The 15,392-nt window shown below is 53.2% G+C and overlaps 1 protein-coding gene across 4 annotated transcripts in view; it reads right to left on the reverse strand.

The window, feature by feature from the left end:
• The window catches only part of DGCR2 (DiGeorge syndrome critical region gene 2), a 41,613-nt gene that overhangs the window by 4,646 nt on the left and 21,575 nt on the right, over positions 1-15,392 (reverse strand). For 2 of the 4 annotated variants that reach the window (XM_041003514.1, XM_041003512.1), the window contains 4 exons: positions 14,364-14,574; positions 12,028-12,101; positions 8,005-8,181; positions 1,521-1,724 (listed from right to left, as the gene is read on the reverse strand). In XM_041003514.1, coding sequence (XP_040859448.1) covers positions 1,521-1,724; positions 8,005-8,181; positions 12,028-12,101; positions 14,364-14,574 — 666 coding nt within the window. Of the gene's footprint in view, positions 1-1,520; positions 1,725-8,004; positions 8,182-12,027; positions 12,102-14,363; positions 14,584-15,392 lie in introns of all 4 variants that reach the window. The other 2 variants (XM_041003513.1, XM_041003511.1) reach the window with 1 other exon arrangement.

Genomic DNA, 15,392 nt, shown 5'->3' on the forward strand with positions numbered 1-15,392 from the left:
GGCACCCTTGTGTACAGAGTGGCCAGGCAGGACTGGGAATCCAAGCCACAGGGGTGGTAAGACAGGCTCTGACCTACTCAGAGGGAAATGAGTTTGGAGTGATATGGTAGCGATTTCGGAAATCAACAAGCACTGTGTGAACTCAGCCTGGACATGGGGAGGCCGGAGTTCCACCTTCACTCCTCTCTGGCTCTATGTCCCTAACTCCTCCACTCTTGCCACTCCACGTCAATTCTAGTGCCCCATTAGCACACCCCCTGCTGCCCAGCCTCAGACAGCCTCTGGAGGATGGCTCCGTCGTCCCACCAGAGCAGGCCTCCAACAATCCCCCAGAGGACATCCTAAATGCTGCTGCCACACACCCCAGCTCCAGCCATTCTTCCATGGGACTCCCAGCCCCCCCACAAACTGCTGTTCTACAGGATCCCCAAGCCCAGGGCTCCCACAGGCCCCTTGCTGCATAGGTCTGCCTGGCACACAAGAAACAGACTCATTCTCTTGAACTGACAGAGCTGCCAGAAGCATTGCTATGCAGTGTGACAAAGTCACGCAGAGCAGTCAGAGCAAGCAGGGGCCCAGCTGCTCTCTGCTCTGCAAATAGACAGAAGGGGGCCAGAATCCAGGCCAGCACCCAGATTAAAGCACTACTGAGCTGGCAGGACTCTGACCTGGAAACTGGGAGTAGTCTTAGTCTTTTTCTTTTCTTTAGTTGAAGACATTTCTTTTTTATTGGAAAGTCAAACTCACAGAAAGAAAGATCTTCCATCCGCCTGCTCACCGCTCAAGTGGCCATAATAGCCGAAGCCGAGCAGATCCAAAGCCAGGAGCCAGGAGCTTCTTCCAGGTCTCGCACGTGGGTGCAGGGACCCAAGACTCTGGCCTACTGCCTTCTCAGGCCATAAGCAACAGATGGAAAGTGGGGCAGCCAGGACACAAACTGGCACCATAGGGGATCCTGGCACATGCAAGGTGAGGATTTACTCACTAGCCCACTGTGCCAGGCCCTATCTTAAGTCTTTTTTCTTAGAAAGCCTAGCAGCAAAATCTGGCAACTGTAAGGAAAACTGTCATTAGCTTTCCCATCATCATCACATCAAAGTCAGGGACAGCACTCTGAAATCGGCTCTGGAGAGAGAAGTGGGTGTTGTGGTGCAGGGTGTGAAGCTGCTGCCTGGGCCGCCCAAGCCCCATATCAGAGTGCCTTGAGCAGCCCTACCTCTACTCCCATCCAGCTTCCTACTACTGTGTACCCTCGAAGGCAGCAGATGATGCTCCAAATGCTTTGGTCCCTGTCATCCCTATGGAAGACTCGGATAGAGCTCCTGGCTCCTGGCTGCTGGCTTTAGTTGCTGTGGACATATGGGAAGTGACGCAGCAGATGGAAGACCTCTGTCACTCGTGCCTCTCTGTCTCTCTCTCTTTACATAGATGACTGTAAGTCACACCAAGGAGGCAAAGGGACACAGGGCTTTGGCCCTGAGCACGGAGGCTGGCTCACACAGCACCAAGCGAAGTCTCACCTGGGTCCAGACACATGAACTTGCAGCACTCCTTGGGGTCCTTGCGGTACTGCTGGCAGCCCTGGGGCCGCTCGCAGAGGGCAGCCACGCACATCTCAGGCTCGCCTCTGTGGCAGGTGCAGCTCAGGCATGGGTCATCCCCCTTGGGGGTGAAATAGAAGCCTTCGTCCACCACATTGTCCTTGATGTCCACACACGTCTGACCTGCAGGGGCACATGCACAGAGAGGGATGTGTTCCCAGCAGGAGGAGCCAAGGTCCCACCATCTGAGCGTGGGGGACAAACAGGGCCGCAGAGAAGGCAGGGAGATGGTACCCACATGCTCCCACAGCGGAACTCTGAGGCCTGGCCCCATGCACGGGGTGGGTGTCCAACAGTGGGCCCTACAGCACCCTGCCAGGACAGAGCAACGCAGTCTGCGAGAGCAAAGACTGCCAGACACCGGGCCCAAGCTCCCCGCAGTGTCTGCTTGCAAGAAAGCTAAGCAGTTAGTTTACTTCTGAGGTCCCCTCAACACCATTTTCAGCTGACAAAGGGCAAAAGGAGTTTCCAAATGAGCCACTGGCTCTGCCTGGGGAAGGGGTGCCTCGAGACACACAGGGTAAGGTCAGGGCACAACTGGGTTGGCACCAAGCAGTTAGAGGAAGAGCCACGGACAGAGGATGCAGCTAGGGGCAGAGGGAGAGTACAGACACATGGAAAAGGGGCCAGAGAGAGGCAGTCGACCAAGCCGCATGGGCTCAGTATAGGAATAAAGGAGGTGTTTGTTTCCAAATGGGAGGTGACATGCAGTCAAAGACAGCAGCAACGTCACAATCACGAGCTTGTGTTCCACTGGGGTCAACTCGGTGTCACCTGTGTGGTCAGGAGCTCCAGAGGCAAGACACTCACAAAAAAGTGTTTCCTGCTACAATCCAGGAAAGAATGAAGAAAAATGAACACAGCCTTCCAACAGGAAAGAGGAACACCAAAACCAACACATGGAAATGGGAGCAACAGAGGGGAGGGAGCAGCAGAAACAACATTCACAAAATGGCAGCTGAAAACCCCCTGCTCCCCCAGGTTCACTGAGGAACAAGGACCAACAGCTGCCAGAAACTCAGCCAATCTCAAGTCAACGAAGGCCGAAGATGCCCCAGGCTGGCACATCTCAGTTAAGATGGCAAGGCCAAAGGCTCGGCAAAGACCTGCAAATGGGTGGGCCTGGCGACCACAGGGCAGGCCAGTGAGAGCGGCAGCCACCACCCCGGCAGCAGAACAGAGGCCAGGGGCAGTACATGAGGGTCCAGGCGCTCAGCGGGCTCCTACCAGCCACGATCACTGATTCAGCAAATACGCCTCGGCAAAACGAAGACAGCCTTTCCCACACCGGCCACGGCAAGTTTCTTCCACTAAGCCCATGTGAAAAAGAGTAATTCTAAATTACACGATAAGTGCATGCTTTCCTTTATTATTTTTAAAAATATTTATAGGCCTGGAGTGGTGGCCTAGTGGCTCAAGGCCTCATCTTGAACGCGGCAGGATCATGTATGGGTGCCAGTTCTAATCCCAGCAGCTCCACTTCCCATCCAGCTCCCTGCTTGTGGCCTGGGAAAGCAGTCAAGGACGGCTCAATGCTTTGGGACTCTACACCCGCATGGAAGACCTCGAAGAAGTTCCTGGCTCCTGGCTTTGAATCTGTGCAGCACCGGCCGTTGTGGTCACTTGGGGAGTGAATCATCAGATGGAAGATCTTCCTCTCTGTCTCTCCTCCTCTCCGTATATCTGACTTTGCAATAAAAAATAAATCTTCAAAAAAAAATCATGGGCCCAGCATGGTAGCCTACTGACTGAAGTTCTTGCCTTGCAACACTGGGATCCCATGTAGGTGCCAGTTTGTATCCCGGCTGCTCTGCTTCCCTTCTGCTGCCCTGCTTGTGGCCTGGAAAACCAGTTGAGGAAGGCCTAAAGCCCTGGGACTCTGCACCCACATGGAAGACCTGGAGGAGGCTCCTGGCTTCAGATCAGCTAAGCTCTAGCCGTTGTGGCCACTTAGGGAGTGAATCATCGGATGGAAGATCTTCCTCTCTGCCTCACCTTTTCTCTGTAAGTCCAACTTCCTAATAAAGATAAATAAAAAAATTTTTGTATTATTTATGCTTATCTGAAAGAAGACAGAGGGAGAGGAAAATGAGGAGGGGGATCTTCCATCCATCTGCTGGATCACTCCCCAGATGCCTGCAAACGGTGGGGCTGGGCCAAGCCCAAGTCAGGGGGACCAGGAACTCCGCCCGGGTCCCCCACACTCAGGCAGGGACCCGAGCAGCCGAGCCACCACCTGCTGCCTCTCAGAGACACATGAGCGGCAAGCCGAGCTGGAAACAGGGTAACCCAAACTCAAACTCACATGACACCCCAAGTGCCATCTGCTCCAGCCCGACCCCAGCTTTCCACCAAGGCAGACTCTGGAAGGCACCATCGGCAGCTCAAGTAACTGAGCTCCTCCCATCTCCAACACATACTTTCTCATAATATGCATTTTCCGTAAACTTTTGAAGATCCTTTGTGTACACAGACTTAAAAACAAAACAAAACAAAACAACAACAACAAAAAAAACATGGCGAGGGCCAAAGGAGTGGCATAGTACACTAAGCCTCTACCTGCAGCACCAGAATCCCATTTGATCACTGGTTCGAGTCCCAACTGCTCCACCTCCAATCCAGCTCCCTGCTTATGAGTGGGGAAAGCAGGGAAGGATAGCCCAAGTGCTTGGGCCCCTGTACCCCATGGAAACCTAGAGGAAGTTCCTGACTCCTAGCTTCAGACAGGCCCAACTCTGGCTATTATAGCCACTGAGGTGAGCCAACAGATGGAAGATTTTATTTCTGTTTCTCTCTCCCCTCCTCCCATTCCTATAGCTATGCCTTGCAAATAAAAAGTTAATCTTTAAAAACTAAATAAAAACAATCTGCACACAAAACAAATATAGTTGTTAATTCAATTTTCTCTGGACTTTCTGCAGCGCTCGGGATCTGCGCAGTCACTGCCAGCTTCCCTATTTGATGCCTATATTTACAACTCAAGGCCCACCAAGGCCTCCAATCAAGCTTGCCTGCCTCCAGTCAGAGCCACTGGGGCAATGGTGAGAAGACCTTGTGCTAGACCCACCTCCAGCTGAGGAGCACGGAAACTGAAATGCAGGGCACGGTGCCACTGCAGGCAGAAGCCTAATCAGCAGCATGCATACAAGTGCCAGGTCAAAGTCACAGTGGAAAGGCCAGCATCATGGCATTGTGAGCTAGGCTGTTGCCTTCAACACAGGCATTCCATTCAGGTGTCACACCATGTCCAGGCCGCTTCATTTCTGATCCAGCTCCCTAACGCACCTGGGGAAGCACATTAAGATGGTCCGAGTGCTTGAGCCTATGCAGCCATGTGGGAGAACCAGATGGAATTTCAGGCTCCTGGCTTCAGCCTGAACAAGCCCTGGTTCCTGTGGTCATCTGGGGAGTGAACTAGCAGATGGAAGCTCACTTGCTCTGTCTGTCTCTCTAAGTCTGTCATCTTAGACAGGGCCCAAAGGGGAGACATAGAGAAAGGAGAGCAAACATTAAGCAAAACATTAAGAGTTGGCATGAGCCCAGTTGTTCAGAAGTGGGTTCAGACATCTGCATCCCATGCTGGAGTGCCAGGCTCCACGGCCTGCTCTGACTGCTAACCCAGCTTCCTGGCAACACTGATTCTGGGAAGCAGCAGGTGGTGGTGCCAGGAGCTAGGTCCCTGCCACCCATGTGGAAGACCTTGCTAGAGTTCCTGGCTTCCAGCCTTGGCCCGATCTAATGTCTGCCATTGTAAGCATTTGAGGAGCGAACAAGTGGATGGAGTTCTGACTGTCTGTGTCCTAATGTGCCCCTCAAATCATTTTTGAAATTAAAAAAAAAAAAGAAAGAAAAGAAAAACCATCTACCAAACCAACATCACCCCAAAGTGTTGTTAATGAACAGAAGCCAGGGGTGCACAGGTCACCCGCAGGGCTAACTGTCTGCAAACCCTTGCACGTCAACACCTCTCACTGCGCTTCAAACCCTCCCTGAAGCCAGAGCTCGGTGGAAGGAAGGCATTGCCTCGTTCAAGAGCCGAAACCACTGAATTCAGTCAGATGTCTTAAAAAAAAAAAAAAAAAGTAGGAAGAAGCACAAGACTCCAAGCACCAGGAGCTCCACAAAACTAGGACCAGACACAAAACTGAGGACATACAGCACAAAGAAGTTCAAACCACTATGCTGAATGCTTTAAACCAACTCTTGGAAAAAGGAGATAACATAAAAGACCAGGTGGGAAATTCAGTAGGGAAACGGAACCTGTGAGAAGGTGTCGGAGAGAAACCCTAGAAAGCGAGAGACACAGCAAAATGACGGAGGATGCCTCCCATGGGCTCTTCTGTACACTGGACTCCACAAGGAGAGAAGCAGGTGATCTGAAGACAGAAGACAGGAAGGAGATTCCACAGAGAGGAACATCAGGTGCAGTGGATGATTCTGGACAGGATTCCCAACAAGGGAAAAAAGTGTTTTAAAGAATATGGTTCTGCTGCCTTTTCAGCCTTTTGGCTAAGATAAAGTATAGGACACGGTTCTGTACCCACGCAAGGTACTGTGGTTTAAGAGACTGTCTCATTCTTAGGAAACACATTCTGAAATCTACAGGGTTAAAGGTCCACACTTTCCAAACAATTCCAAAAAGCACACACAGGAAGAGTGAATAAGAAAAGCCACCGTGGTGGACAGGAGCAGCTGTGTCTGCGCTAAGGCCCGCAGGAGAGAGCTCCCTGAACCACCACTGCAGCTTCTCCCCAGGTCTAAAATTAGGCCCACAGCAGGTTACAGAAGGCTCTTTGTCCCTAGCCCACATGGCTCCACAAGGTACACAAAGACACAGAACAGTGCAAGAAAAAGTTTCCTAACTCCCTTCACAAAACAAACATCAATGTGACAGGAAAATGAGATCAGGCAGGGACAGACAGGAAATGCTAACAAGCCAAGATCGCTCCTTAGCAGAACGACAGACACTCAGCAAGAGAAATCCTGCAGCAGAGTACACACGAGCCCCTGAAGGCAGTGAGCTAGGCAGCTTTTAGGGCACCTGAGAGCCCAGAGGGAGGCTGAGGGCTGTTAAGGCGTGCGGTTTGGAGGCACACAGTCCAAGAGCCAGCACGTCCCACTGGCCTGGCGTTTGAAAGAGGTTTGAAAGACACTAGGTATACAGGGCCAGGCAGGCAACACAGCAGGCATGCCCTTTCTCCCCACTCCACCCTGTAAGTCTGCCACGTGAGCAGCCCAATCTAATCTAAGCACTCCTCAAAACCCCACCTTCAGAAGCCCTAACCGACTGGATCAAGCCTGCCCCATTCGCCAACTTTAGCGTCATTCCATTAGCCAAATCCAGTTTAATTCATAATACACTGTTTAACACTAGAAAACCTATTAACACAAAGTAAGAAATATACCGACATAAAGATAAGAAAAACTGCAAAACTTCAAAAGATGCAGAAAAAACACTTAATAGAAATCAGTATTTTGCTTATACGAGTAGTTCCAGCCAACTAGGCATGGGAAGCGACTTCCCTAGCCACACAAAAACATGTTCCAAAGTCCTCAAGAGGCAATCTATTTAAGGCTGACACCGACATCACAATGCCCATCACCACCCTTCTAATCAACACTGCTCTGGATAAATTAGTCAGAAAGGTATACATTAGCTGGAAATGTTAAGAAAGAGTTAGAGACTTGAAGAACAACCAAGTGAAAATCAAGAAGTTAGGAAAGTTCACAAACTAAAAATCATAACAAAGTTGCTGATCAAACTCATCCCAAAATTTAACAGAAAAGGGCCCAAGAGTTAAGTATTGGGACCAAAACAAAGGTATCAAGAAAGAGAGAGAGGAAGTCACAACGCTGGCTGCCCAGAGCCTCGGCAGGGCCAGTGTGGCACGGCAAGGCTGGACAGAGTGCCCAGCTCGGCCTGGAGTCTAGCACAGTCCTGGCACACACATCTACAGGGCAGGGACTGATGGCACCCAGGGTGTCAGCTGGACCCAGACTCCTGCAGTGGCTACCGAGCCCCATCCCAGTGCCCACCCAGGCAGACAGTGCAGCAGTGGGAGGTCCTAGCCTCCCTCACAGCCACACCAGGAGCATCACCCACTCCAAGCTCAAGAAAGCCTCAGCACGGAGTTCGAGGAAAAAATACATAACCCTGGCAGAAGGGCCCAGTGAGAGCCAAGACGGGCCCAAGGGACTTGGTTCTCCAGAGACCTGGCAGGTCCTTGGTTAACACTGCCACCAAATCTCCTAGCAACATTGAAGCAGGCAGGGCAGGAATTACCATCTCTACAAGGAGGGGAAGAGCAGCCGGATCAGAGATGCTGCCTGGGCCACAGAGCAGCCCATGGGCCAGCTGGGCGGGCTGCCTCAGGGCAGAGAAGGCCTAGTCAAAGGGACTTACTTCTCTTGCACAGAAATGAGGACTTCTCGTAGCAGCTCTCGGCGTGCCAGCTGTGGAGGTCATGGTGCCGCAGGATGGGGAAGTGGAAGCACTGGAGCTGGGCGCAGAACACACCGTCGCTCTCAGACTGGGCCGAGGACAAGATGGAGTCTGGCGGCATGACCACCTCCGAGGACCCTTGCGGGGGGACAGAAGTGGGGTGGCCATGAAAACACAGCGTCAGCAGCTGAGTCTGCAGTACTCTGAGGCTAACCTGACCTGGGTCACTGGAAACATGGTGCAACCCCCACAGAAAGCAGAACAACTTGCGAACACATCACACTCCCACTCCATTCACACACAACACAGCTCACTGCTTTAACAAGACACCCACACCAAGTACACTGTTCAGTTTGCAAAGGCCAGTGAGCAGGAGCCTCATTCTATAGCTCCCCAGCCAGTGCAGGACGTATCAAGGCCTGCAGGGTCTGTCCCCCTCAGGCTGGCATGGCCACCAGGGATACCAGGGTTCCAGCAGCCAGCCTGTCTGGTCTGCGTGTCCACAGCAGGCAGGCCAGCTCTCTAGAACCCTCTGTGGGACTCGTCTTCACAGCTCCCATGCAGGTGGCGCCCCCAGCGCCCTGCACAGTGCACTGCCCTGGCTCCGAGCCCCCTGCTTCCCAGCGATTCCACCAGACCCTTTGGATTCCCAGTGATTCCAGAGCCCCCTTCACCAGAGTAGCCCCTTCCCCCTCTTGAAACCTGCTTTTTTCACCATTTGTCTTCTGTTCTCATGGGCTCAATGAGGAACAAGATCCTCCCAACTTAAAAAAAAAAAAATGAAATCTTTAACACTAAGGTGGGTGCCAGCCCTGAGCTCCTTGGCACGCATGCAGTCAGGGACCAGAGCACAGGCGACTTCTCAGGGCAGGCTGCTGTGCATGGTGCCTGCCACAGGCAGTGCCAAGGCAGGGGTGACTCAGGTAACCACAAAGCTGGTCTGGGGGGACTTGGAGGCTGGCTCCAGGAAAGAGTAACAACACCCCCTCCTGGCAGCAAACAGGGATGCAACAGATCTGCCCAGGAGGCTGCTGGAGACGTGATTCCAGGGTGCCAGCTGGTGGCTGCTACGGTGGGCACGCCTTGCTCATTCCAGACCACTGCCAGTTTCCCCAAGGTCAGCCAAGGGCAGCCTGCCCTGGAAGTGAGCTCTAGGGGCGAGGGGGCAAGGGTAAGGAGGGAAGGAAGGAATCATGAGCTGGATGAGATCTGATTGTGAGAAAAGAGGCGTGAAGGGCAGGGCACGGGACAGCAGCACCCTCTGGCAGCAGGGAGAGGGTGGACACTTGCACATTGTCCCCAGCTCCCACATCTTGACAGACTCTCCCCTCATAATCCCCACCCCAGACACCACTGCTCCTACATCAAGGGGACCCCACTCACTTTTCTGAGCCCACACAGGCCCCTCCCCCTTTCCTATGTTGCTACCCACAGAACAACCCTGTACTGGGCCCTTTGGACACCCCAATAGAGCCACTGAGGCACTCCCATCCGGGGGCCGTCTCAGCTCTAGGAATACAGCCGGCCGGGCAGGCTCTCTGCACCACATCCTGCAGTGGCTGACAGGCCTCGGCAGCCCCTCCCTGGCTGCTGACAGAGGCCTTTAGGTGCTAGGGTCCCAGACCACAGTTCATCTGCTCACTGAACTGTCAGGGGTCCTACAGTGGGGTCACATGCTTCCTCAGAAATAGTACCAGGGCAGGAGGACAGGTCCTTCCCAATTACACCCTGCTCAGTCTCACTCAACCAATGTGTGCACACTCGAGGCCAGGAAGGGTACAGGAGAAAGCACAGTGAACAAACTACTTGTTGAATAAGTTACCCAACACACAGGCACATTAAACAGTATATGTGCCCTTTTTCACCCTTCCAAATAAGCTGACATAGATGTGTCGTTAGCCATGACGGGCAGCCCGAGGGTCAGCAGCAGAACAGCCAGCCACAGCTCTGGATAAGAACCAGTACTTTCCCAACCTTACTGCTGGCCCCATGTCCTCTGGTGCAATAGCTCCCAGGTTCAAGGGCACAACAGCACCCAAGTGCTATCAAACCAGCAAGAGTCTTGATTCCTGAGTAGGTGTCCAGGCTTGGGTAGATGATGGGAGACTAGACATGCAGATTAAAAAAAAAAAAAAAAAAACACTACAGTGAAGTACACATCTTTTAACCCCATCCACCACAAACTGCAGGTTATGCTAAGTATAATATGCATGCAGCATTGTGAAAAGCCACAAGACATACCAAAAAGAAAAATAGAAAAAAATAGAAAACAGAAAACAAAATGGGGCAGGAGGTAGACAAAAGCAGTATTTAAGCGCCTGCCTCCGAGGGGCCCTGTCACTGCCCTCTGACTACTGGTCTGGGGTCTGGCATCATTTTGGAGGAAGGTTCACCCACCTGCCAGTGCTTTCTGAATCCTTTTACCCAGGTCACCTGCACAGACTCAACACATCCCTGTGTCGGCTCAGCACTCAGCCACACAGCTGCAGGTGGAAGGACCAGCCCCACCACGCCCTGTGCACTGCTGACCTTCCCTTTTGTGCATGTTTTCTTAGCAGGAAACTGCTTATATTTTTCTGGCATGGAAACACACACAACGGCAGAGAAAACAGTAAAAATGCATTCCCCAAGCAGCTTCAACTCCTGCCTACACCTTGCTGTGTGGAGTCCAACACCCTCACACATACAAACTCCTCCTGCACACAGTTACACACCTCTCCAAAAACACCTGGGAAGATGACCCACAAGCCCAACCCTATTGCAAATCCATGTTCAAAACCTCGCTTGTCACCCCCGACCACCTGGGCAGTGGGTTCCAAAGCCGTCAGGGCTATAGGCTCTAGTCGGTTCTGTGCTCCTTTCACTTGACTCCACAGACACTCGGAGCACAGACCTGGTCGAGAGCCTAGGCCATGTATTTTGTAGCACAGACCCTCATCCAGCCAGGTGTGTGACCACTCCTCAGATCCTGCAACAGGACTCCCCAGTCTAAGCAGGCACAAGCTGCCCACAGAGCGCCGGCCCTACACTGCCCTGCTGTGGCCAGGAGCTCTCTTTGGCTGTGGGACAAGCCCCAAGTGTACAAATGGGTTCCATGCCAGCCACGGTTGCCAGCACCGATGTCTATTCAATCTTCTAGACTTTACTCACCCCTCACATCCCAATGAGGTACCTATGGGGCCCTGCCTGTGCCAGGAAGGAGGGTCCCCCGGCCCCCAGGCTCCACCTCCCGTATCCACTCTTTAACAACAGCAAGAGAGGCCAGTACAGCACCGTCTCCTAGGGTGGGGCACTGGGCCTGGACTACAGCATCTCATGGACTCACCTCAAATCGCTGCCAGGAGGCCCCGCTGCTCTCCCCACCAGCCCCACCACAGCACACTCAGGACTTCCTGAGCTCTAGCCAGAGGCACAAGAGGCAGGGCTTGAGAAGTGACAGGGTACGCACACAGTGTGGATGGCAAGTGGAAAGAACATGGGCCTGGGTGCCTGCATGAGACTCGCCATTGTCATGGCCATGGGGCAGGAAATAGGAGCTCGGCCTCCTGGGTGTTTCCAAGCACTTCAGAAGATTATCGAAACCACAGGCGCACACTCTTACACACATGTGCACTGCACAGTCATGCACTCACACGGACACACGCGCATTCATGCACACACTCACATACACACCCAGACAAGCACAAAAGCACACTCGCACAGCCCTGTTCACATTCCCAAGTTCTCCCTGCCTCCTCTAAATTTCAAACTCCAATTTCGACCTTGTCTGTCCTAGAAAGTAAGTTCCCAGAGTCCCAATTCATGCAACAGGCGAGCAGTCTAGGAATCTAACCAGATCCAGAAGCAACCGAAGGCTCCAGGAAGGGCTCAGCCCCACACGGCGGCCTCTGGGAACTCTCCTTGCAAGGTAGCAGAACAAGGGCGAAAAGGGAGAAGCCCCCGCAATGTCCCCCACTTCCAAAGTCAACGACCACAGAGGCTTACCTTTGAACGCCACCTCCCAGCGACCTAAGGAGCGGTTCCGGCCAGTGATGACGTACTGGTAACCCACCCATAGCCTGCAGGGGACAGAGACAGACTTCAACAGTCATGCTGAGCTCTAGACCGCACCCCTCTAGAATGCGAATGATGGCCATCTTATTTACCCACAGGCAAACAGACACACAGAGATCCCCTGACTGCTGCTTCATGGCCCAGATGCCTGCAACAGCCAGACACAGCCAGTCCCTCGGGACTTGGGCCAGGTCTCCCATGTGGGCAGCAGGAACGCAAGCGCTTCAACTAGGAGGGGCATCAGAAGGAAGCTGCCATCATCAGGTACACAGTGAGCTGGAATTCAAACCCAGGCACCTGATACAGGATGCAGCCATACTAATAGGCACTTTAACCACTCGGCTAAATCCCTGCCCTTGACTGACACTTCAAAGATGCACTCAAAGTCCAAACACTAGGGGGCACAATATGGCACCACCGGTTGAACCAGCCAGCCATTGAAGGTACCCACATCCTACAGGAGAAGGCCTGGGTTTGAGCCCTTGCTGCAACTCCAGGCCAGCTTCCTACTGCTGACTGGCACTAGCATCGGTACAGTGCCTCTGCCACTGGTCTCCCTGCCAGCCGCCTAGGAAACCGGATTGAGTTCTTGGTCCTGGCTTCAGCATGACCTAGCCCTGGCTACTACAAGACTGCATTTGGGTGGTGAACCAGTAAATGAAAGATATCTCTCTCTTTCCTATCTCTTCTCTCTCTCTCCCACTCTGTCTTCCAAATAAATTACCGATTTTTATAAAAGTCTATAGAAAATGAAATTTTTAAAATATTTTTCACTGGGGGTCTGGCACAGTAGCCTAGTGGCTAAAGTCCTCACGTTGCATGCCTGGCATCCCATATGGGAGCCAGTTCGAATCCCAGCTGCTCTGCTTCCTATCCACCTCCCTGCTTGTGGCGTGGGAAAGCAGTCGAGGACGGCCCAAGGCCTTGGGGCCCTGTTCCTGCATCGGAGACCTGGAAGAAGCTCCTGGCTTCAGATCGGCTCAGCTCCCACCGTTGTGACTACATGGGGAGTGAACCAGTGCATGGAAGATCTTTGTCTCTCCTTCACTCTGTATATCTGACTTCCCAGGAAAACTAAATAAATCTTAAAACAAAACGAAAACTAGTTTTCAATGAACCCCCAGGTCAAAGGCTTTATCTGGAGTAACTCCTGCCAAAACTGTTCTGAAATCACAGAAATGTATACTCTGCAGAGCTGAATCCTGTGGGACAGGAATCACACCTCAGTTAAAAAAAGAGCATGGGCCCCAGCGCGGTAGCCTAGTGGTCAAAGTTCTCGCCTTACATGTGCTGAGATCTCATATGGGCCCCGCTTTCCATCCAGCTCCCGGTCTGTGGTCTGGGAAAGCAGTCAAGGATGGTCCAAAGCCTGGGACCCTGCATCTGCGTAGCCGACCCGGAAGAGGCTCTTAGTTCTTGGCTTCGGATCGGCTCAGCTCCAGCCATTGTGGGCCACATGGTGAGTGAATCATCAGATGGAAGATCTTCCTCTCTGACTCTCCTCCTCTCTGTATATCTGACTTACAAAAATAAATAAATATTTTAATAAAATAAAAACAATAGCATCACTTAAAAAAAAAAAAAAGGAGCATGGAGAATGAACTCTGGTGTGTGGGTCAAGACCCTGCTCATGGTTTCCCCTCAATTCCAGCTGGACCAGGCAGGTGGCCACAAGCAGCAGCTCTCCAGCCCCAGGAGACAGGGCAGGGTGGGGGAGGGTCTGGCTTCTCCACTGGACCACAGGCGTTTGCTCCGGTGGGCGGGGGGACAACAACTTATGAGCTAGGAGTGACTTTCCTACTGCGCAGCCCTCAGCCCTGTGGTCAGAGTCCCCAAGTCCAGTTGCAGCTGGGTCACTGTGCTCCCAGTGAAGAGTGCTGGCTGGCTCTGAGAGCTCACAGGCCACAGCGAGAGCTGACACTGCTCCCTCCCTGCCCCTGCTGCTTGGCTTTGGGAGTGGCCCAAGCACAGCTCAGCTCCCAGACCAATGCTAGATGTGGTAGCTGGCTGCCCCTTGGACAGTGCCCTGAGGTCAGGAGCCACAGGTGGAGGGCAGTCTGCTTGGGTACCTGGTACGTGCCACCTTGAGGCTTCCGGGAGGATGTCACAAGCAGGCACTACAGAAGGAATCCCAGTCCCACAAAGTGACAGCAGCACCCAGCCTGCCCCTCCCTCCTCTCAAGGCACAGGCAAGGGCTTCGCCTCAGCAGCACCTGCACAGGGAGACAGGAGCCATGTGCCCATGAGGACCCCAGCCCAGGGCTCACTTGCGCTGGTCCTTCCAACCAAAGCTTCGTTCAGGCTGGTCCCACTCCTGGGCCAGGACAAAGCGCAGCTCCTGGTCAGTGGAGAAGGTGGCGAGGGAGCCGTTGACACGCTGGCAGGTCTGCAAGGCATCCCAGTAGTTCTCCCCGCTCAGGTAGACACGGTAGCAGCTGGCCGTGCCTTCATAGTGGTGCCACCCGGTGGGGCACTTCCCTAGGAAACATGAAGAACACAAGGGGAGTGGGCCCCCATATTAGGACCCCAGACTCGAAAAACAAGATTCTGCACTGCATCCCAGAGCATCAGGCACACGGCAAAAATCACCCGGGAGAAGGGGAACCAAGTGGGTGAGCCTCTGCCTCTAGGACCACACACCCACCTTGTAGCACAACAACCCCAGCCCATGGGGCGTGGACATCCACAACCCCTTCCAAGGCTCTAAGGTCCTTTCACGTGTTCTGCAGACAAGATTGCACTCACTTCTGTCAGACCTCATTAGCTAACACAACTACCAATGAGACCCACACCAGCAGGCCCAGGTGCAAGTGAGCAGGAAGATGCCCCACCTGCCCACGTACCCGTTACTTCCCCAATTCCTCCTCTGCCTGCGGGCCAGCTACTTCCTGAGCAGAGCCCACTTCCAGCTCATGTGGGCCTTTTTCAGCAGAGGCTGGCCAGAGCACCGCCAGAGGTAGCCCAGGAGGTGAGAGCCAAGAGGCCAGGGGAGATGAAGTGACCAGTCTCTGCCCCCCACAGACAGGAACAAGGGCTGGGCACTGCCAAGCCAGCAGCAGCCTGTCTCCCTACATCTGCTGCTGTTACACCCAGGAAGGCCTGCTGTGTTGTAGTTCACCCAGTCAGTACTGGAGGCCGGTTCCACAGAATCTGTACTCTCCAAATGTTGGGGTAATCCCCGTGAGCACACCCAAATGGAAAACATTTTGCAGCAACGGCACTCCTTCGAGGCTCTGAAGTTAGAGCCTGAGTTAGAGCCGGGAGGTGCCAGCCTCCTCAGCAGGCGCCCAGGCTAT

This window comes from Ochotona curzoniae, unplaced genomic scaffold, assembly GCF_017591425.1.
Source record: "Ochotona curzoniae isolate NIBS_2020 unplaced genomic scaffold, NIBS_Ocur_1.0 scaffold_274, whole genome shotgun sequence".
NCBI classification, from domain to species: domain Eukaryota; kingdom Metazoa; phylum Chordata; class Mammalia; order Lagomorpha; family Ochotonidae; genus Ochotona; species Ochotona curzoniae.